Source organism: Chelonoidis abingdonii, chromosome 7 (genome assembly GCF_003597395.2).
Source record: "Chelonoidis abingdonii isolate Lonesome George chromosome 7, CheloAbing_2.0, whole genome shotgun sequence".
NCBI classification, from domain to species: domain Eukaryota; kingdom Metazoa; phylum Chordata; order Testudines; family Testudinidae; genus Chelonoidis; species Chelonoidis abingdonii.
The window spans coordinates 89056127-89078222 of NC_133775.1; the positions used below are offsets into that span (position 1 = coordinate 89056127).

The window sequence follows — 22096 nt, forward strand, 5'->3', positions numbered from 1 at the left end:
AAGAGCAATAAATTACTACCACTACACACGCACAGGCTTTCTATGTATATCTGTTGCTTTTTATACGCAGTGAGGCTCAGCTCAATAATCTCTTAGCAATTCCAAGTATTCCCCAAGTTCCCAGGCCTAATTGCTAATTCCAAGTGCACTGAAGCTGTGGACGTAGGGTGCTCTGAATTCCTCCAGTGCCAGGGATTCTGTATGTTGCCGGTCTCAATTGCTAGCTCTTTATCTTTTCCCCATGCCCTTGTTTAAAATTGGCCCCACCCCCAGGAATGCCAGGGCCAATATACTCCACCGTCTCCTTTCTGGAGTGGGAGATGAATTGAGGGGCTGTGAATTGCTTGTACTAAGATTTAAATGAGCTTCAGTAGGATGAAGCCATCTGCTCCCACTGGAGGTCCCGCTGCTTCCGCTGAATTCAGCGCGGCACTCCCTCCCTTCCCGAGCCTGCAGGTCACTTACAATGGCCTTGTCGCGTCTCTTCTCAATCTGGTCCTGGCTCGCGTTTCCCCCTTGACACTCCTTGCTGTATTCACATCTGTTTGTAAGCAAGCAAGAGAGACGAGTTCAGTGCCGAGCAGGGATCCTGCAGGGGGAGCTTTGACAGTCAAAAGGAAGTAGAGGCACAATCAAGTTGATGTGTCTGCCACAAGCTTTTAAAAAATCTCTAACTCAGGGGACTCCTGGTGAGCAGGCTCCACTGATGCTGGGTATGGATCCTCCAGAGAAGAGCCTGGCATCCCAAACCAAACCAAGCCTCTTTAGGCCTGGTTCTGGAACTTAAGCCGCCAGGGAAAACATTCTTTACAGATATGTGATGTGGCTCCCTATCTCCTCCTGCTTCCTTGTAGCAATCCCCTTCCCCAGGAGCTCCTGGCTCCTCTCCAGTTCTGGCTGTGATCTTCCTCCTTGTACCACCAGAGAAACCCACCCTCAGACAGGTCAAGCATTGCCTGACTGACCAGTGTCAAGCAGCCACCGGTGTATTATCACTTACTTTTAATGAACTAAAATAAATGATGTTGGACTCAGCACATGGAGGAGATTTCATCAGAACTCTCCTCTGTTGGGCTGGATGGTTGGAAGGGCCTCGGATCAATATGAAGTACATGTCATGCGCAGATGAGGTGGTCTGCACATCCATGTTCTGTGGCAGAGGCGCCAGCTCTGTGATTTGCTGGCGGGTGCTCGACCATTGACCCATCCCTTTCCCCAAGACCCCACCTCTGCCCTGGGTCTTCCTACCCCTGCTCTGCTTCTTCCAGTACCCACTCCCTCGCTGTTCCTCTCCCTCCACTGAATGCACCCCACTCCCACTCTTCCCCCTCCTTGCCAGTGCCTCCTGCACGCCATTGCACAGCTGATCATGGCAGGCGGGAGACACTGGGAGGGAAGGGGAGGACCTGATCTCTAGGGCCCACCGGTGGGCGGGAGGCACTGTGGGGCAGGGGGATAAGCTGATTCGTGGGGCTGCTGAGCACCCACTGTTTTTTTTCCCCCAGGGTGCTCCAGCCCCAGAGCACTCACGGAGTTGGCACCTATGATCTGTGGAGGTGTTCAGTGTTAACTTTGCACTGTTCGGTGTGTCAGGGCTGACAACTGATGCTTAACATCTGAGTGGATCTTTGGGGTTGAATGCTTGGATGTATCCCTGAGAATGGAGGGGACCACCTTGGTTTCGCTTTGGGGTCTGTGTGTTCATCACACTGACACAAGAACATCACTTGGCATGTCTCTAGCACCGGCTTTTTGTCTTGGCATCTCACAGTGCTTCACCAGGGAAAACAAATTTATCCTCATTTGACAGATGGGGAAAATGAGGCCCAGAGAGATGGAGAAATGACTTGCTCAAGGTCACACAAGGATTTGGTGGCAGAGCCCAGGCCAGGGCTCTGTTCACCTGCCTCTCATATAAACCCAGTATAAACCCCGAAGAAATTCGTTTGCTTGAGAGGTGCTTGCAGGCTGGAACTCATCAGTCCCACCCTTCCCCTCCTGCCAGCTGCCCAACTATACCTGAAAGTCCGTCTGTTTGCTGGAGACCTGGACCTGCAGCATGAAGACCCAGAACTGGATCTGCTCCGGGAACAGTGGTGCAAACTGGACCTGGCAAGTGGGTCCCTGCGCAATGGACGCTCACAATGTTCTTCCTCTTCTTCCTCCTCCTCCTCCTCTACGGGGGAGCTGCTCTCACTGCAGCTATCTTCGAAGACAGTGTCATACTCGGGGGTCTTGCAGAAGGCTGTGTCCTTGTCTTCAAAGGCACTGTCCAGGAAGCCAAAGTGCTTGGTTAAGCTGGCTCTGATCTCCTGGTCTCTGAGCTGTTTGTTGCACTCCTTCCACAGGGCCTCGCCCTTCCCCGACCCCTGATAGTGTGTGTCGGGCACTCTTCGCTTGTGCTCACCCTCCGCCTGGCTCTGTGGCTCCCAGGATTTCAGCACTTTCCTCTGGAGCGTGGCCTCGGGTTTCAGCACCTGGCAGTAGTCGTGGTCCCCAAAAGAGCGAGAAAATGGCCGCTTCAGCAGGCCCTGCTGCTCCGAGGAGGAAGGGCGCATGGCAGCTCGGCTCAAGTGTGCGTAAAGCTCTGTTCGCTCTGGGTGCTTCTTCATGAGTTTCCTGGAGGCTGCCACTTCGACTGCCACTGCTGAGGTTCTTGGCCCTGGGATGGAGGAGGTGAGGGTGGCTGCCTCTTTCGCTGACCCATGGGGAATGTCCGGCTTATACAGGTCCTCCTCAGCAGGCTTGTACGGTGGAGTGGTAGGCGGTGTGAGACCTTGACCCCCCACACACAACAAACCACAAGAGTGAAACTCTTTGAGCAGAGCTTTCCCACTATTACCACAACTGGTCATGGCAAGAGGAGCTGGGTCTGGGTGACGCTATGGAGAGCCACCAACCCTCTACTCTGTAGAGAGGGGCTCCCTGCAAATTACTTCTGTCTTCAGAAGGGGGTCATTGCAAAACCACAGTGGATTGCAGCTAGAGGGGCCCACAGGATCCCCTTCCTGCCTCCTCCTCAAAACACATTGGTGAGAAAGGCCTTTGACTGGATTGTCAAAGGAGCTAGGCACCCGTGTGGCAGCTGAGGTCAGCAGGCACTCTGCACCTCTGAAAATTAGCCCATACGCTTGTTTCAGCATACATTTAGCCTGTAGTTGTTGCATATCATTACGTCTAGATAGCCAAGCAGATTTGCATCTGGGCAGTGCTTGAAAGGGAGACCTCCCTGACAAATGCCCTCAACAGCAGACCAGTGAGCCCAGTTCACACAGTCCTTGTCAATCCTTTAGCAATTTTTGGAAAAGCAAGGATTTGGGGCCTAATCCAACCCCCCCCCCCCTAAAGTCATTGGAAATGCTCCCATTAACAGATAACTTTATCCTTGGAGTTCTGACCAAATTCTAGTGGATAATGTACAATTTGGCTCTTTATATTTTCCATAGTTTCAGTTCAATACAGGATTCCTCCTCACTTCCTGGATGGAGATGTTGTACGGTGTTGTGGTGCACCGTTGAACAGCTGCTATGCTCCACCCCAGAGGTGGTTGCATTTCAGTGGTATCTGAATTGCTTAAATGAGTAGTTGTAAAATGCTGAGGGATCCTTTCAGATGAAAGGCACTATAGAAATGTAGGTTTTTATTATTAAAATCCATTATATTTACATTGTTATAATAATTCCTCAGATTACCACAACCCCCACCACATCTAGAAGCGGTTAGCACCAGACTATTTTACCACATTTTTGGTATTGTTTCCTCTCACCTTCCAACGTACACAGAGAGAATCCCAACAACAAAGGAAGAGAGCACCACTTCTTTACGTGAGTGGCTTACCTGCAGTCCCACACAGCTCTACAGTCAGCACCTGCTCAAAGTTCCTCTTCCCAAATGTAGGATCACTGGAGAGGAGAAGAAAGTTAGAGGAGCAGGGAGGTGTTTATATGAACATCAGAGACAGAGTACTGCTGGAAGTGCAGCATACAGAACTCAAGCAAAGAGGGAACAGGAGATGTCACCCATACAGGACGCCTACTGTATCCCTCTCCGACTCTCTGGGGCATCAGGGCTAGTACATGATGGCGGAGGGGCAGAATCCAAGCTTCTGAAGCATTTCCATTTTCCCTCCCAGCTGAGACAGAGGAACAGGCAGCTAGAGAGTCACTCCAGCAGAAAAGTATCCCTCACAGCCAGAGCTCCAATTCCTTATTTCCAGGGAAAGAAGCCAGAGAAGTGCCCCCACTATCTTCTCTCCAGCATATGGCACTTGCAAGGCTTTCAGCAGAGCAATCCATAGGCATAACCTGCCCTGAATTTGAGGGCCTGGAGCTATGCTATCCCTTGCATTTAGGATCCCAGTCCAAGACACTATGCTTCAAACACATGCCATGGCTAGTCAAATGTCCCCTCTCTGCTGCACATCCTCTTTGCTTGGTTGGTAAAAGTCCTGAAGCTTTGCCTGGCTGGCTATTTTAACATTGGCATTTAAAATGCGTGTCCACCAGGCAAAACTACAGGCCACCTGGCAGTCATGCTGGCCCAGACTGCCGCCGGGTTGGGTTTAAATTGCTGGTAAGTATTTTGTTTTACACTTACGTTTGTGCCAAGGACAGCGTGAGACACGTGGGTGTTTCTGAAAGACACGGAGAGAAGCAGAATTACTGAACATGCTGCATTCCCTTCAGACTGATTGATTGCATCACACCCAGAAGCAGGAGGCAGCATGGGCTAGCAGATTCAGTGTGGGCTTGGGCACCAGGAGCTCTGAGTTCTGGCCCTAGTTTGGTCATGGCTTGCTGTGTGGCCTCGGCAAGTGACTTTGCCTCTCTGTGATTTGGTTACCCCATCTACCAAACTGGATAATACCTGCCTACGTTGTGAGGGTTAATCACATAATGTTTGTAAAGCGCTTTCAACATGCACATTCTATGGTGCTGCTAATAATTACTAGCATTCCAAGGGGCTCCGGTCTGCTCCTCAGCTGAAGGGGTAGTATTCTATAGGATGAAAAAATGGGGAGATCCTTCGCGGATAGTTTTGCAGTGATTCACTTAGTAGACAGTGTCTTTGGATGAACACATACTACTTGACGCTTATTTTGTGCTTTCTCAACGTACTTCACAAAGGAGGATCTGTGTCCTTACCTCATTTTAGAGGTGGAGAAACTGAGGCACAGAGAGGGGAAGCAGCTTGGCCAAGGTCACAGTGACCCAATGGCAGAGCTGGTCTCCCAGCCCTCGCCCTGCCCACTGGACTATGCACCTCACAAGCTGCACAGAAAAACCCCAACAGCATTGAAGAAGTTTGGTGTTTGCTCCACTTGCTCTGGGGTCTGCAGTGCCAAGCAATTCACGGGCACATGCACAAATGTTTCCTACGTCAGCCAGGCAGCAGCACTGCTTCAGTGACTCATCACCCAGCGAGCACACTGGATCTGACATGCAAGGCTAGTGCTTAGAACACCGCAGACCAGCTCAGCCTCTGCTAAGCCCCTCATACACTGATGGCCTGGGAAGAACAGAGTCAGCCGGGGTTCCTTTAAGCATTAGTTTTGGCAATGCCAGGTCAATGCTGGGGTTAATTCACTTCTAGGCCCCTGCACACTCTCTCCTCCTTACCTGTTTCAAGCAACGGGGTACAGTGCTGGCTCTCGTCCACCTCACATCCTTCCCCCTCAACCGGGCTCCCCAGCGTGGGGGTCTGAGTCTCTGGGTGGTTTTGACACCTGCTGTCCCCCTCGTCTGTGCCACCCACCTCCACCTCTGCCGCTGGCTCTTCTGCATCGAAGTTCTCCAGAGCTGGGCACAATGCGGGCTCCCAGGAGGCGAGAGCATCCTTCGCCCGGCTCTCTGCTGCCTCTCTGGGGACAGATGGCTCTGGGGGAGGCTCATCAAGAAATGACAGCCAGTGGCCAAGCTCAGGGTTGAGTCTCTTGGAGCGCCGGACAGCATAAATAGTGCTCTCCTGCTTCCGTCCCACTTTCCCTGAGGTTTGCTGGGCTGAGAGAGCCACATGATTCCCAGTGGCATCCTCTGGGCTGCTGGTCTCTCTCCTGGCTTAGGCCTCAGCCTTGGGGCTTTGCCTTAGCAAAGCTTTTTCCAGAGGCATTTTGGCTCTGGACTGATATCTCCCAGGAGAGCCCTCAGCCTCCTGAGCAGATGCTCCAGGAGACTTGGAGCCATGAGGCCTGACCAAGGAAGCGTACACGGGTTTGGCCAATCTGTATGGCTTGCTCACGTCACATAGCAGGTCCCGGGCCAGTAGCTCCTTCAGGATGGAGAACTCAGGCCATGTGGCTCTAGGCTTCTTGCAGCCGGCCGTTGCTTGCAAGGTGCAGGCTGTCCAGCTCTCCTGACTGCAAAGGGGAGGTATCTGCAAAGGGCAGTCTGGCTTTGCTCTCTTGTAGGGGCTGTTACAGTGCTGGTGCTTCACATCTGCAGGGTCTCTGAGAGGCAGCTTCCTCGGAGGAAGGCAGTAGGTATGCATGTAGCGGATGAGCTTCACCACTGTGTGCATGGCCTTCTCGCTGGCCAGTTGATCGCTAGTGCCGTCCTTGTAGGAGCGAGGAGTCACCGGGACCTCACTGGAGCTCAGCGAGTCTTCGCTCGAGTCGCTGTCGTCTCCACTGTGTGCAGAGTGACTCAGAGGGGAGCAGATGCTGCTGCCTTGGTGCTCGTCCGGCGGCCAGGTGGCTTTGGTCTGTGGGCACCGTGTGGTGGAGGTGAGGTGCTTGTGCAGCTCTGTGCAGCTCCGACTCTGAGCCTGGAGAGGGCTCAACTTTCTGTCCTGGGGACCCTCCACCTTCAGAGACATAAGAGAGATGCCCCCGTGAGAACAGACTCAGCCCCCAAGCCCTAACATGAGGCTGTTTAACTACTGCACCACAAGACTCCCCACCTGCAGAAATACACCCTGTGGGAGCAACAAACCCACTAGGGACGCATGTGCCACATCCAGTTATTTCACTGAACAATGCTATGGGGGTAACAGACCATGGACTCATTTTCTCACCCAGTGTAAGGAGTAAGGAAGTGGGCCCTCCCTGGGGAGCAGAACCTGTTCCTGTGATGAGCCACTGTTTGCACTGCCTGCTGACATGGACAGAGCAGTTGCTTCACTGAACATCTTTAGAACCTGTCTAGCACGGAGTGACAGCAGGACTTCCCTAACGGTACAGGCTGCCAGCCTCGGCTCTCAGCAAAGTCTCCACTGCAGAGACTGGAGCGAGTTCCCATGTTCCCAGATTTAGACAGTATACAACATTTATTAGGACATTTCCAACAATTATAAATAATTAACCTGTGCTGTCCCTGGGATAATGGAAGGGCCGAGGATACTTGGCGCTCCGTGTATGATCCTTGTTCTAAATGCCGTCATTTGCAGTGGCTTCCCGTCCCCTCTGCCCCACTCACACCCAGTCATGCACTGCCATTAGGCAGGCTCTACTCTGCCTGGGTTCACAAGGCCACTTTGAAACAAGGGCTAAGTATTTTTAGTGAGAACAGCTCTCCAGGCCCAGGCCCTTCAGAAAATGGTAAGCGCAGAGTTACTAAGGCAGGCTCAGTCATCCCTGCAAAGAATCGGCAAACAATGCAGCATTTCAGCATTTGTTTGTTAGCAATGAAGGAAGGCGCATCCAGCCTCAGCAGTCTACTGGGATCTGTCCTCAAGGTGGTTATGGAGATCTCTGCCCTAGGTATTTCTACCTCACCACAGCAGGTTGAATGGGATTGATCACAACTCATTACATCTCAGTGGTGACACATGAACGTTCAATAGCAATGGTTCCTTCATCTGCTGCCTGGGCCCCGACTGCTGCCGGGTCTGATCCCTGAGCTGAGACCATGAGTTGGGCAAGGCAGCACAGCAAGGACCTTCTACTAGCCTCTGCTCTTTGGGGAGAGTGGATGAAGGTTGCTTTCCTTCTTTGAAACAGAGAGGGATGAAGAACAGCCTCTGAGTGACGGCTCTGGGAGGATTATGAGAACTGGCTGCGAATGGATGAGGAAATGGACTTGGTCTAAGAGAGTATGTCTACCCTACAGCTGGGAGGCGTGATTTCCAGCCCAGGCAGACAGATTTCCACTAGCTCCACTTGAACTAGTGCACTAAAAATAGCAGCGTGGACGTTGCAGCACCAGTAGCAGTTTGGATTGGTTGCTTGAATCCAAGCCCACCCAACCCCAATTCTGAGCTCGCGTAGCCAGCCCGAGCCACCATCCATGTCACAATTTTTTACCATGCTAGCTCAAGCTGAGCTAGTACAAGTCTGTCTGCCCATGCTGGGAATCACACCTCCCAACTGCAGTGTAGACACGCCCATAGTGCCTTGATCCCAATTCATCATGGTCACCCGCACTAGCCTGTCCATCTTGTAAACCATAGGCTGTTCACTGGCCAGAGGACTGGGGTGGCTTAGTGTGACGGAATGCACCCCTGTATTCACACCCAGCACACTGTAATAGTCTTTGTACAAAATATGCCTTGTAAGGTATCATTTGAAAACTAGTAACTTGCTGGTCAATAGTACCATGGTGAAATGTGTGTAGCAATTATACGCAAAGTTATGAGTTCCCCTTGAATGCTGATGGTGGCACATGTTCAAACTCACGTAGCCCTGATTAGGCAAAACTTGTCAAGCAGGCCTATCTTAAACAAAGGAATGTGTGTTTATCTCATTTTACATATGAAGTCTTGAGACAGCCAAGAGACCAGGCACATCTGAAGTTTAGCACAGCTCCTCTCTGGTCTGGACTGCATCCTGGAATGTCACAGGGCAAACCACAGCCTTCTGGAGCGCCTCTCTGGATGACGGAGCTCCATCTTCATAGCCCTTCCAGGCTTGACTTTTTTGTGGAGCTGCCCATCACTGATGCGGTGGTCTCTGTGATCTGAACAGACTGAGCAGCCCGCTCCAAAATTTGTTTCATTCAAGCTGTCCAAGAGCCGGCAGATGGAACTGGCTTTTGGTTACAACTGACCTGGGCTGAATTTGCACCAGCTACCTAGAAGAGAAAGGTGCTGGCATACAGAGCCTACTTCCTGCACCATTCAGGCTCTCTGGATCTCCCTCACCCTGCAGCAGGGCAAGGATGACAGCTGAACCCCCAAAGCACCCACTTGACTCCAGAGGGGTGACTAGCATCTCTCGTCACTGACTCAGTCCAACCGTAGAACAAGAGAGTGACTGAGCCCAATTATGTCTGCAGTGGTGGTGTAGCTGTCAGCCCCAGGATATTAGAGAGACAAGGTGGGTGACGTAATATCTTTTATTGGACCAACTTTTCTTGGTGAGAGACAAGTTTTCGAGCTATAGCGAGGAAGACCTCTGTGTAGCTCGAAAGCTTGTCTCTCTCACCAACAGAAGTTGGTCTGATAAAAGATATTACCTCACCCACCTCGTCTCTCTGAACCCAGGTAACACATTCACATGCTGTGGTTGCTCTGCTTGGGCCTCTGAGCAGAGTCAGTTCTCACCCTTCAGTTATGTGGCAGAAAATAGTGCAGGTACTATGGAAACCTACTAGCTAGATAGGCAGGTTACATGGAGGCAGTTACATGGATTCTGTCACACACAGCTGATCTCTTTCTAGCTGGTGTCTGTGACAACACCAGTGTTTTCCTTCCCCCATTGCAGCTGATATGGAACAATGCCCTGGCAGATTTTTTCTGCCTTCCCCAGACAATCTAAGTCCACCTATCTAATGCACGGCACAATTTCCATTATCCGAATGGAAAATCTTTGATGGTGGCTTGTGTTGGATTTCAGGAAATTAGCTTAAATAATTGGTTTGGGCTCTGCAATTTTACAAGCAGCTCTCCCCAGGATAAGTCAACTCAACCAAGAGCAAGTTCTACTATAATTTATTGGGAAGGGGGGATTTTATAAATCAGAACTCCAAAGAACTGACTTCAGTGAAACTGTGAGAGGCTTTCACCCTCAGCCCCACTGCAAACAAGCTGTCCCAAATGCACAGACAGGGTAGGTAGAGTCTCTCCAGAATCTCTTCAGGGTTAGACAGTCCACTTTGAGACAGGCTATTTCCCCATGCACAGCACTTTCCCTTCAGATCGTGACACTCTTCGGCCAAGTCTGTTTTCCACCAGCTTCATCTCCAGGGCTCATTATCCCCCAGTAGCTTCATTAAGAGGCTGTTTATCCCTCCATGGAACAATCATTTGGCTGGCTTGTTTTCTGAATGCCAGTCTTGAGATTGGGTGACAAGGCGATAGGCAGGCGGGGGGAAATCCCTAGCATTCCCTGCTGGGATGGGGCCATGGCAGCTGGCATGGGAAATACCTTTGTGCAGGGTCGCTGGGGTCTGGATTTTGGGGGCCCCTGGCGTCGTGCACTCCCTTCTCTCTGAGCCTCACAGCTTGGAGGCACGTGGGACGGAGAAAGAAGCAACTTCTTCAGCTAAAAAAGAGAAGTGTCGAGAAAAAGAATGGGAATTCCAGCGCGAACAGCAATCAATCACGTGCTAACCTCTACTGCACACATGTGAGGTGAGTTCAGTGATCTCCAATCACTGAAGCCAAGAACCACAAACCATTAGTGTGCCTGTATCTGCCCTTGGCTCAGGTTGGGACTGTCAGCTGTAAGGATCATAGAACGAAGCAGGAAAGAATTTCACACCTCTCTGCATGCTACTTGGCTCCAGGTAAAGAATTTTATAGCCTGTGGAAGTGCTTTATGTCTTCAGAACACTTTACAAGCATTGACACATTGCTTCTCATAACACCCTTGCAGCTCTGCAAGATGGGAAAAGGCTGCCCAAAGAGGTGAATTTGCTTGCCCAAAACCACACTGCATTGTACCTCATGGCACCTCCTATTAAAGTCACTAGCACTGCCGGGGCATTTAAATAACCCACCAAAACAATTTTGTCCTTTTCAGATGGTGATTTTAGTTCTATGTATGCATCTGATTTGGACAGCTCACATGAGTCCCCATGCAAGGATTATTTGACAGTAACGATCCAAAGGGGCTTGAATTAATCAATTACTTTGCAAAACGTTTTGAAGACATAAAGCTCTGTGTAAGTGCCAAGTATTTATTGGGGATCTCCCCCAAGAATTCCACTGTAATCCCATCAAGAGGGTCTGGTGACAACAGCTGAGATGGAATTTCCTTAGGTTACACAGCATCATGGCATACTCATTTCTGATCACAGGGTTAGCATAGTCTTCTGTTCAAAACATTTTAAAAAAACATTCCATGTTCCACATGCGTCGTGCTAGTGCTGAAGCCTAGATCAATAGCAAGGCGACTGCTTAGGCTCTACGGGAACGTACAGACGTGAAATATCTAGGGCTTGGTCTTCAAAGATGGCCTGCAAATTTAGAGGCCCCCTTTAAGACCAGGCCCATGACAACGGTTATTGAAGTGGGAGGTTCACACAACAGCATTTCTGCTCTCTCGGTCAGGTTCTGCAGTGAAATTTCAACAGGGGTTGCCCAGTGGCTTAATTGTGCACTTCCCATTTATAATAAGTGTAAGTGCTTTCCCCCTGCAACGTATACATCCTATATATATACACATACACATTGTGTGTGATATATACACCCACACACATGCACGTTAGTGTGAAGTGGAAATGCACACTTTCACCACTAGATGCCGCAATGCACTTTTATATAAACCATGCCTTTCAGTCATTATACAGCAGAGCGGTAGGGGGGTCCCCACCATGGACGGAGTGCTCTGGCTGGTGAATGAGCTACAGGCCCAGCTCGGTTATATTAGACCAGCAGGGATGCTCTTATGGCCCAGGAAGCCTTGTACCACCTGGCGTCAATGCCAGGGCTCTCCTGCTCAAGCTGTGAGTGAAGCTGGGTTCCAAGGAGCAGTAGGATAAAGCACAGGATTCACAGGAAAGTCTTGGAGGTGGGACTGGAACCCAGAAACCGCACAAAGCCACTGAGAGGCCTCCTTCAGGGCAGGCGTGTTCAAGGGTTTCCTCAATGGGCGTGGGGAACTGCAGGCTATGCAGGCCCAGGCCAACCTCAGAACGCATGCAGCTCTGGCTGGGAGAGAAAAATGGGCTGCTCTTATTGTGGGAAGGGCTGGAGGGGTGACATCAGCTGTACCTCTCTTTCCTTTTCCCCACTTCCTTGCAGGGTGATTAAGTTAACGGGAGGTTCTCAAACTGAGGCCACAGATAAGGTGCAAGGGCTAGGATTACAACCAGGCTGGGTTCCCTCTCTCCAGCACAAGCTGAGGAGCGCTGGCCCCTGAACACATACCCTGAAGGTGAGGGAGAAGGGCCAGGCCTACGGGTGGAGGTTTGGGGATCAGGGGAAATGGCTGGGAACTGCCCCCAGGTGCTCTAGTGAGATGCAGTGGAACGATGGGGAGCTCTGGGGTGGAGTGGGGGCAGGAATGGGCCACAATGAGACCCCGATAGCTCAACCATGGTGGGAGTCAGATAAAATGAGGCCCTGGGCCAAATCCTCCCTTGTTTGGTGGGCTGGAAAATGGATTTTGCCCATCTGCTAACACCCACTGCCCTTTGCACACAGCAGCAGTCAGCTTGTTCCCATGAGGATGGTGATGGAGGTGACAGCGATGACGTGGCATATGTATACGTATACAATACAGGTATATGCTTTGTATCGACGGTTAAGAGTTTTAAGCCTATAATGAAAAGATTCAGACCTTTGCTTCCTATCATACCCATGCAGCCGGCTTATCAGAGGCTCATCCAAATCCACCTTAAACAGTAGGAAGTAGGTTCTTACTAGAGACAGCTCATCAACCTCAGGGGCCAAAGGGGACCCCCCCAGGGTGGGGGCAACTGGTTTGGGGGGAGGGACTGGCGAGGCACAGGTGTGGTTGGGCACGTCTCTTTCTTCCATAGTGCGGAAGGCAGCCAGGCCCATGTCATCTTCCTGTATTTCATCCAGTGTTTCGGTGAGGGCCGCCAGCAGGGCTTCATTCTCACTGCCTATTATCTGAAAAGCAAGAGAGATTTGCAGAAAGCAGTGAGCGCCAGCTGACATTTCCATTGCAGGCTACCTTTAGGGGGCGTAACTACAGCCCCCACAAGCTGCCCCACCATACTATTTAAAGGGGCCTCATTCTTCCATCTAGGGCAGGGGTCGGCAACCTTTCCGAAGTGGTGTGCTGAGTCTTCATTTATTCACTCTAATTTAAGGTTTAAAATGCCAGTAATACATTTTAACATTTTTAGAAGGTCTCTTTCTATAAGTCTATAATATATAACTAAACTATCGTTGTATGTAAAATAAATAAGGTTTTTAAAATGTTTAAGAAGCTTCATTTAAAATTAAATTAAAATGCTGAGCCCCCCGGACCAGTGGCCAGGACCCGGGCAGTGTGAGTGCCACTGAAAATCAGCTCGTGTGCTGCCTTTGGCTCCTATTACCCACCACCCCCTGACCTGATTTTTCACATTTGCTGTCTGGTCACCCCACTTCCATCACTGATGCCAGGTTTGCATCTGTCCTACTCCACTGACTTCAGCAGGTCTGCCCCCGATTTACCCCAGGGTGAAAGCAGCATCAGGCCCAAGAGCGGCTGCAATCTGGTCCATTACATGCAAATTTATTGTGCCCTTCCGATTCCCAGCAAGTTGCCACGGTTGGCCTCAGTAGCTCCAAGGGTAATTCCCCTACAGTAGCCAGTTTGAGACACCCTGGCCTACTCAACCATCCGTGAATACTCACTTCCAAATGAATGCTATTAGATGAATTTACTTGGGCTTGGTGCATGGAAAGCTCATTCCTTCAACAGACTGACTGCATTCTTTCAGGATTCACTGAACATCTCTGAACAGGCGTATTATTTCTCTACTGGGAGGCGGGGGGGGTTAAGTTGCAAAGGCTTGGCTGTATCATTCTGAGTCACACTTGCACAAGTGTCTTTAAAAAAAAAAAACCACCCAACTCAATTCCCCCTTTAAATTAGGAGCTCTGGCAGTGGATTCCCAGCAGCAGCTTCCTCTCTAACTAATTTCCATCCTTCCTGTTTGGGGAGTATTTCAGACACTCTGAAAACAGGGAAGGACACTCGGTGATGTGTTCTTTCCCCAATTTGTGGGCAGCTGGCATGAAGCTGTGACCACAGTTTCCAGCTGACTTGCTCTCTTGCTTCTGACCAGCACTTCCTGAAACTCACTGGAGTTCAGAGGGGTGAGAAGGAGGAATTGGAGCGCCCAGCAAAACGAGGGAAGGGTATCTGAAGGGCTTAGGCTCATGGCTGTCCAATGGAAGGGAGTCTGTGGTGTCGTCCTCGAGGCTGACCCCCTCCCCTCGGATCCAGCGGAGCGCAGGAATGGCACTTGCATGATGGCAGCATTGCCACTGCTGGCCTTTTTGGTAAGCACTGTTTAATTCTTAAAGCCCCAATGACTAGAATCAAAGTCTCTCAGCTTTTAATTAAAACTAAGGAAATTTCTAGCCTTTGTGGTTGCAGAAAAGGGTTGAAAATGAGCCTGACGTGAATCTTAAAGGCTCAGAAATCGGAAAAAAAGGAGAAAGAACCCAGCATGTATTATTATTTTTTAAACTCATGATTTTTAAGCCACTCTCGTGCTCTTGACTCCTGCCTCGTGATTTTTGAATGCCTGGGGGCGGTAATACCAGGATTGACTTGAGGCTGTACTGTCACATGTCACGACACCGTGTCACACTGCATGCGGATATTTTGAAGAGAAAGATGCTGTCACTGGCTCTAAGGAAACTAGGAGAGCGAGCCTATTAAACTCTGACCTGACCAGCACAAGAAAACCTGATAGGGCCGTAGGCTTTTCCATCACAGGTCTGCTAATACCTCTTATTCCTGACCTACAACACTTACCTGCTATTCCAGACCTGAACTCCCACACTCAGCCCTGATGATGCACCTCAATCCCAACCTACAGCCATGACCCCCAACTATTCCAGTCTAGGTTCCCCTCACAGCTCTGCTGATGCCCCTGCCCTGTTGTAACTACCATCACTTCAACTATATTGCCAAAGGCCAAAGTTGGGGCAAAACCTCAGAATGCTGGACATAAGAAAAGGAGTAAGTGCAGTGACCTGGATTCAGTTCTTCAGGAGGATTCATTTCTATGGGATTATTTACTGTAGCATTCCTGATATAAATAATTGTCAGTAATAAGTAGGATAACTGCAGCTCTGCCTATAGCACAGGGATAAATCTGGGTCTAAAATGAGGCCCAAATGTATGTTAGCACCTGCTAACGAGAATTAAAATACTCTTTTCTTCAACCCGCTAACCCTGTTAGAAGTTTCTACACCAAGACCCAGGGAAAAGGTGTCAGGATGCTCCATTTTTGCTTGCTGTGCATAGAAGTTCAGTGGAATACATTTCACTGTGTCCTGCTCACTGCTAACGGGCCTGTCTCTTATATTTCTGTTCTGTTTATCTTTTCCCCAGGAAGTTCAGTGGAAAATATGCATCTCGTGATGAAGGTCTGTCAGCTGCACTGGAGCCTTTTCAAGCACAGCAGCAGCGCAGCGTAAAGGCCAGAACGTTAGTATTGTTATGGTTAAGTTCAGAAACATTTGGGCTTTTTAAAAGTCTCCAAAAAAATGTAACCAGTGCCAAGATCCACAACACGCTGCTAACGGGCGTCAGTGAGCTGGACTCCAACGCAGGCCCATCGCTAAGCGAGAGAAAAGTCAAGGCTTCTCTCTGTGTGCAACCATCACCGAGGGGAAAGGGGACATTGCCTTCCCAGTCCAGAGGGGATGGGGCATGTCAAGGCCACAGCTACAAGAGGAAGGATGGTCCAGTGGTTAGAGCATTAGCCTAGGCCTTGGAAGCCGTGAATTTAATTCCAGACTCAGCCACAGATTCCCTGGGTGACCTTGGGCAAGTCCCTTAGTCTCTCTGTGCCTCAGTTCCCCCTCTGTACAATGGAGATAATAACCCTGCCCTAACTCTCAGGGGTTTGAGGAGGTGCTCAGATACTTTGGTAATGGGGACCATATAAGTACCTCAGCTATCTAGACTGACACGTATTTACAGAAGGGAGGGGACCTGCTGCCCATTTCTGCCTTTCCCCCCATTCTGTTAGCACTTGTAACCTACCATCACGTTCCTCCTTAATTTCCTAGAGCTGCTGCTTGTGGTGGTGCCAGATGCTTCTGTGGGAGACACAGCCAGTGTGTCCAAAGAGCTCACAATCCCCTTTCAGCTACATGGAGCCTACCCACTGGGTCCAACAAGTGACCCAGCCAGTCTCTTGTCCCACCTCCACCTCCCTGATGCTTCAGAAGAAAGTGCCCTTACTCCATGCAGTGCTGTGATTCCTTCCCACCTCTTGTGTCGATTACTAGACACCCTGCCGAATGAGGTCTGAGTACCTTTTCTTAGCACATCATTACAAATGTCAGTGCTGATGACAAAAACAATCCCATTCTTTTTTTTTAAATCCAGCAATTGACTCTATGGCTTTCTGTCAGATTCGCATGCAAATTCCCTGCTTGTTGAAGGGGCCACCCCACTGACTTGTTTTAAAAGCACCAACTCTGTTTTTTCTATTGCAAACCAGCATATCTGCACTAGAGAGGCCAGAAGCAGGACACTGGACCAGCATGCTTCTTAGCTCCCTTGCACGGGAAGATCAGATCCAGAGAAGAATTTGTGTGTCTGTAAGAAGCACCCAAATGTCAGTGAAGTCTGGATGTGGATCTGGTTCTGGATCCAAACTTGGTAACTTAGGTCCAGTTCTACATTGTAAGCAAGGTGTTTATTTATGACCATCAGTCTGATGCGCCTGGTAATCTACCCACCTAACCCCAGTTTATATACACACAGGCATAGACACCCACAGGGACAATGATAAAGCTTATGCCCAACCATAGACCTCAAAGCCTTCTGGAAGAGGAACACCCTTCATCATCCTCATGTTACAAGTGGGGACCCTGAGGCAGGGAAAAGCTGCTAGTCTTAAGGTCACACAGGAAGCCAGTGGTACAACTGACCTGCACAACCACGTTTCCTGTCTCCCAGCCCTGTGTTCCACCCATCCACTGCCACACTGCCTCCTGATTGCACAACAGAGAAGCAGAGTCTGGAGTGACAGGGCTGTGGGGGAGAGAGGGTGAAATAACATCCCGTGTGTGACCCATAAGTGGGCCCCTTCCTACTTGCTCATTAGATCATCCAGAGCGCCTCCCTCCGAACGCAGATCAGCTATTAGCATGATGCTCGCATGTCTATTCGCTGAGAGGGAGTCTCTGCTATAAATAAACGTGTGTGCAGAATGCAGAGGTGATGCTGAAGCTGGAGAATCAGATAAAAGGGAAGCTGTTTTCTGCATGCTGGAAATTAACATTCCTGTGCCACAGCGCTCCATGCTGCTGCTGAGCCTCTTAGAAACCGCCACCGCTACCAACCCCAGCACAATCTGTCAGACCTAAAATCAAACAGGATGCACTAGGCACTATGCTGTAATTTCCTTTTAATAATACATCACAGGAGGATCAGCTCAGCAGCCCTCTTCTATTCTTCCACCTCCTCATTATAGCCTTACTCCGCTTGCCCCATTTAGAAATGGAGTGCAAATTAATGGAGCACTAATCATCTGGGGAAGAGATATTAATAGCCTGGACCCCCTTCCCTCCTCATCCTGCCACCTGTCCTCTGCTTCCCCATGCTGATTTAGGAGAAGGAAGGAGCTGAGGCAATGTTACCTGAGGAGAAGCCCACAGGAGGCCTTGGCTTCAATGAGCGGGATATGCAGCACTGGGCAGTGACTTTGTGTATCTATGTAGTGAGGTGTGTGCACATGGGCTGGGTGCCCCACGCTACCTGTGCTGGTTCCCCGTGCTGCAGATCAGGTGGGGGGGTGCTGGCAGGGGCTGGACGGGCAGTTCGAGGAGTGGGAAAGCTGTTCTCGGTGACCGTACCCCTCAGAGAGAACCTGCTCCAAAGCCCCCTGGAGTAAATGGGGGGCTTTCCACTGACATCAATGGGACCTGGATAGGGTCCATAGCGAATGGCCAGGACAGACTAACCCCAGATCATTCAGCCTTTACTGCTCTTCTTTGGCTAGGCTAGGGGACAACACAGCAGTCCCTCCCCCTCCTTTCAGTGGGCTGAAGGAACAACATCAGTGCCCTGTAGTTGTAGGTGGAGGGCAGGGGAGGAGAAGGAGACCCGGGAGGAAAGATTTGCCCCGGAATGAAAATGCCGCTTGGTGGCCTCTACCTTGGGCCAGGGAACTGCATGGCACACAGTACCTGAAGGAGCTCAGAGTCGTCTGTGCTGTACTGGCTGGACTCGGTCTCGGAGCGCTCGGCACACCACTGCAGCTCGCTGAAGCAGTTGGCAGAGTCAAAGTCACTGGCGTCCAACGGGGACAGGTCAATCTCAGGGAAATCGGAGTAAAGGTGCTCCTCGCCGGACACCTCGTACTGTGAAGAGACAAGAGGAGGTGAGCCTGGCCATCCTCTCCTCCACCTGCCAGCGCCAGAGAAGCCTGATAACAGCAGCCAAAGTTCAGGGTCTCATGAAATGCGCATTGGGTTGCATCTGACACAGGATGCCGAAACATTGCCCAACCATGGGCCACCTTGGCAATTTACCAGGAGCCCCAAAACCAAACCCGCATCTGCTTAAAATGAGCAGATTTCAACAGACTTCAACTTGAATACAGAGATGTGGCCTGCAGAGATTTCAGCTCCCAGCATGCAATGCTCCATCTCTAATAAAGCGGCTGATAAAGACAGATAAAGACAGAGCATTGCATGCTGGGAGCTGTAGTATTAATGCACTACCCCCAATATTAAGGTTGAGAGCAGCAGAAGGAAGCATTACTGAGTATTATGGGTCATATTTACCCCAGGAGCAGCTTACTGGCATATGGCCCAGTTTGGAGCAATTACATGGCAGTGAAGTGGCACAGGAGATCACTGTGAACTTTGCCAATCAACTGGGAGTGCCCACATCATTTCAAGTTCACATCAGAAACTTCGTAACGCTGCCCTGCAAGGCTGCAAGTCAAAACAGCCACAAAACTGTGCTCCAGTATCTGTGTGTCAGAAGCTCCGGCACAGGTTCTGCCATGTCACAATGGGGTGCTTTTGCAAGGGAACTGCTTGGTTTCCTCTAGTGAGCACAAGCTCAAAACCATACAGGCCAGATGCTGGCAAAACAGCAGTCCGTGCTCTTCAGCGATACTTAAGCTTCTCCAGCCTTTGGTGATGTGCTGCAGACAGCCAGGGCTAATCCCATTGCCCTGATAAGTCAGCAACTAGAGAGTAGAGCAAGAGGCTTACAGGGCACATAAAACAGCCCTGCTCTAGGCAAGACTTTTGGGTGGATGGTTTCACAGCTAGACAAGTCAGCTCTTCCATCTCCCAAACCCATCTTCTTGCCCCTCTGCCTTCCCACATCCTCCCACCTGTCACTTGACTCAAACTCTATAATCCCAGCCATCACTGTATCACCTCCAAATTATCCAACCTTCAGCGACAATCTTGTCAGATCAGGTTCACATTCCCCCTGCAGTCAAGTCACTGAGGAAGGCAACATAGACTCTTAATTTCCCATCTCTCTATTTCCAACCTAGCGTGCGTGTGCGTGCACACACACACACACACACTCTCTCAAAAAATCTAGTGTAGAGAAGAATCAATTCCTGGCGCACACAGGCCAATCTAAGCTCTAGGAACAGAGCTAAAAATATCCATTTAATCATGAAAAGCAGCTGAGACCTGCCCCGTTTCCACCTCCTTCCCGATGGCTGCCTTGCTGCAAAGCCACACGGCTCTCTGAGGGGCAGAACATACGATTGCGTTAGACACCGGCACAACGGACGCGCAAGTGGGCAAGGATAAGTCCCCCACTGACATTATGCCAATGCCCTGCCAACCAGAGAGCGTGGGTATGTGAAAGGCACTGGCTGTGGGGGCTGGGAATGAATGTGAAGGGGGGATTTGGTTAAAGCAAAAAGTGACCCCTCAGGCCAATGTTAATTTGAAAGTGTGTCGAACGGTTTGGGTGTCTCGGTAAATGTGCTCCAATTATTGAGTAGAGAGAGGAATCTCTTCATTCCTGACCTTCGACCTTCTTCTGTTCCAGCTGCCCCCTGCCCCAGACAGGGTCTTATTCCCACTGAGGTAGCACAGAAACCTAGCTGGCTAATGCAGGGTTGGTTTGAAATTAGCACTTCGTCTGGCAGCCCTGAAGGCAGGGCCGGTTTTAGGCTGATTCCCTCGATTCCCGGGAATTGGGCCCCACGCCTTAGGCGCCTTTTTAGTTTTTTTTTTACTCACCCAGCACTCGCAGGGTGAGTTTGGGTCTTCGGCAGCGGCAGGGGAGTGGGGGTCCGCTCCAGGTCTTTGGCAGCATTTCAGCGGCAGGGGGTCCTTCGGTGCCGCGGAAGACCTGGAGTGGACCCCGTACCGCCGAAGCCCCAGACCACCCTCAGGTATTCAAATCGGGCCTCGCAGTTCATAAAGGCAGCCTGGATGAAGGCCTCATCTCTGCACCAGGAGTGGGCACAGCCACCTAGTGGAAGGCTGAAATTCCCACACACACTGCCCCTGCAAACAGGTCTCCCCTTGCGCTGGGGTGAGTGTCCATCAGACCCCAGGGCCCATTGATACTCTGATCCTGCCTCTGCTAAAGTCAGGGGCCTAACTTCCAGTGACTTCAATGGAACAGGCTCCCAGTCCTTCCCTTCTGAGTTGAGGTTGCTGACTCCTTTCATGCCACTCACCACAAGTTATTCATGGTAATAGTTTGCCTCTACTAATGGCCAGGGCAGGATTTGAACCTTGAGGCGAAAGGTATGACACAATTCTTGCCATAATTGGCTAATCCATGGGTGTTTTCTGATGAACGGGGAAGCAAGTTTCTTTATATGGTGAGTGCATTTCAGATCAGACAAACATCTGAGCATCCGAGAGGCTGTGAAGAGAGAAAAACACCCCAGGCGCTGCATTAAAGTGCCCTAAATAATCTTTTCAGGATTCAACAAGTGGAAGTAAAATCTACTTCACAAGAAGTTACAGGAATGGAAGAGACAGTTTCACTCTTTTTTTTTTTTTTTTTTTTTTTGGGATAATCTGAGATTACTGGTCTAGTTTCCTGAGGCTGGGGGAATGGGACTGTGGGTCCCGTCCATATTTTCCAGTTTGTCTTAGGACACTGTTCCACAAGCAGTGAACATTACACGCCCTCAGCTTCCTTCTCTCTTTATCAACACCACCCTCAGGGAAGGCAAAAGAAAGGGCAAATGCTCTGGAGGGTGCTTGCAAGGCGAGGCAACCACAAGATGCATTGTGAGTGGGTTTCATGTGGCTGGCAGCTAAGGCACTAGAGCCTTAGAGAGAGACAGACCCTACCCAAGCACTGTAACAAGGCTCCAAGTACCTCCACACAGCTGCACTCATCCTGCTTGACACAGGGCAAAATTCCAACAAGCAGCAGAGAAACCAGTTTCAAACTATTAATGGCTCCGAAAGCATTTTCTCCATCATCTTTCCCACTGGCAAGGTTGTATTACAATGTGTGTTTCTGTATGTAGGAAGCACCCTCATGCCAAAGGATCCCAGAAGTTTTTTACAGCTACAGAGCCAAAACCCACTTGCCTTGTTACCCTAGTGGTGCCAATAAGTCTGATTCAAGCAAGTAAGCCCAACAGGATTGGGCCCATTGCTCCATCTCTGGAATACACCATCGCATCAAGAGGGACAGTCAAGTGCCAGAAGCAAACTGCATAAGAGAGTGGGAAGGAGAAATGCTGACCAAGAACACCAGGGCAGACCCATGAAGGGCTGCAGGATCTTTGAAGTTTATAGAGGCCTGCCAGGTCCTTGGCTTTTAACTCCTCACCCAGCCGACCTCCCATGCTGTAAATGGCCCAAATTCATTCAGAAGGACAAAGAGTCAAGTCAAACCTGTGGGTCCAGGGAATCGGAGGATTTCAAATCAGAAGCTTTGGATTTCCCCTAAGACAACCCCTTGTAGACTTACAGGGATACAGCTTCCTGCCTTTACCCTCCCCCTTTCTGCATCTGCTCTCGGATGGATATGGTTTAGCTCTGGGGCACTGGTGCTCTTTGGGCTTTCAGATTCCCCCATCACCTGTTACAGTGCGGTCCTGATTTCCTT

The 22096-nt window shown here is 50.3% G+C and overlaps 1 protein-coding gene across 1 annotated transcript in view; it reads right to left on the bottom strand.

Annotated features, from left to right (window-relative positions):
• PPARGC1B (PPARG coactivator 1 beta) overlaps positions 1 to 22096 on the bottom strand; it is a 91020-nt gene that overhangs the window by 7896 nt on the left and 61028 nt on the right. Inside the window, exons 2-9 of the mRNA XM_032794401.2 lie at positions 18217 to 18390; positions 12742 to 12954; positions 10301 to 10417; positions 5619 to 6801; positions 4597 to 4633; positions 3838 to 3902; positions 2020 to 2776; positions 466 to 541 (exon numbers count right to left, since the gene is read on the bottom strand). Of these exons, the coding sequence (XP_032650292.2) occupies positions 6058 to 6801; positions 10301 to 10417; positions 12742 to 12954; positions 18217 to 18390 (1248 nt within the window). The 3' untranslated portion in view covers positions 466 to 541; positions 2020 to 2776; positions 3838 to 3902; positions 4597 to 4633; positions 5619 to 6057. The remainder of the gene's footprint in view (positions 1 to 465; positions 542 to 2019; positions 2777 to 3837; positions 3903 to 4596; positions 4634 to 5618; positions 6802 to 10300; positions 10418 to 12741; positions 12955 to 18216; positions 18391 to 22096) is intronic.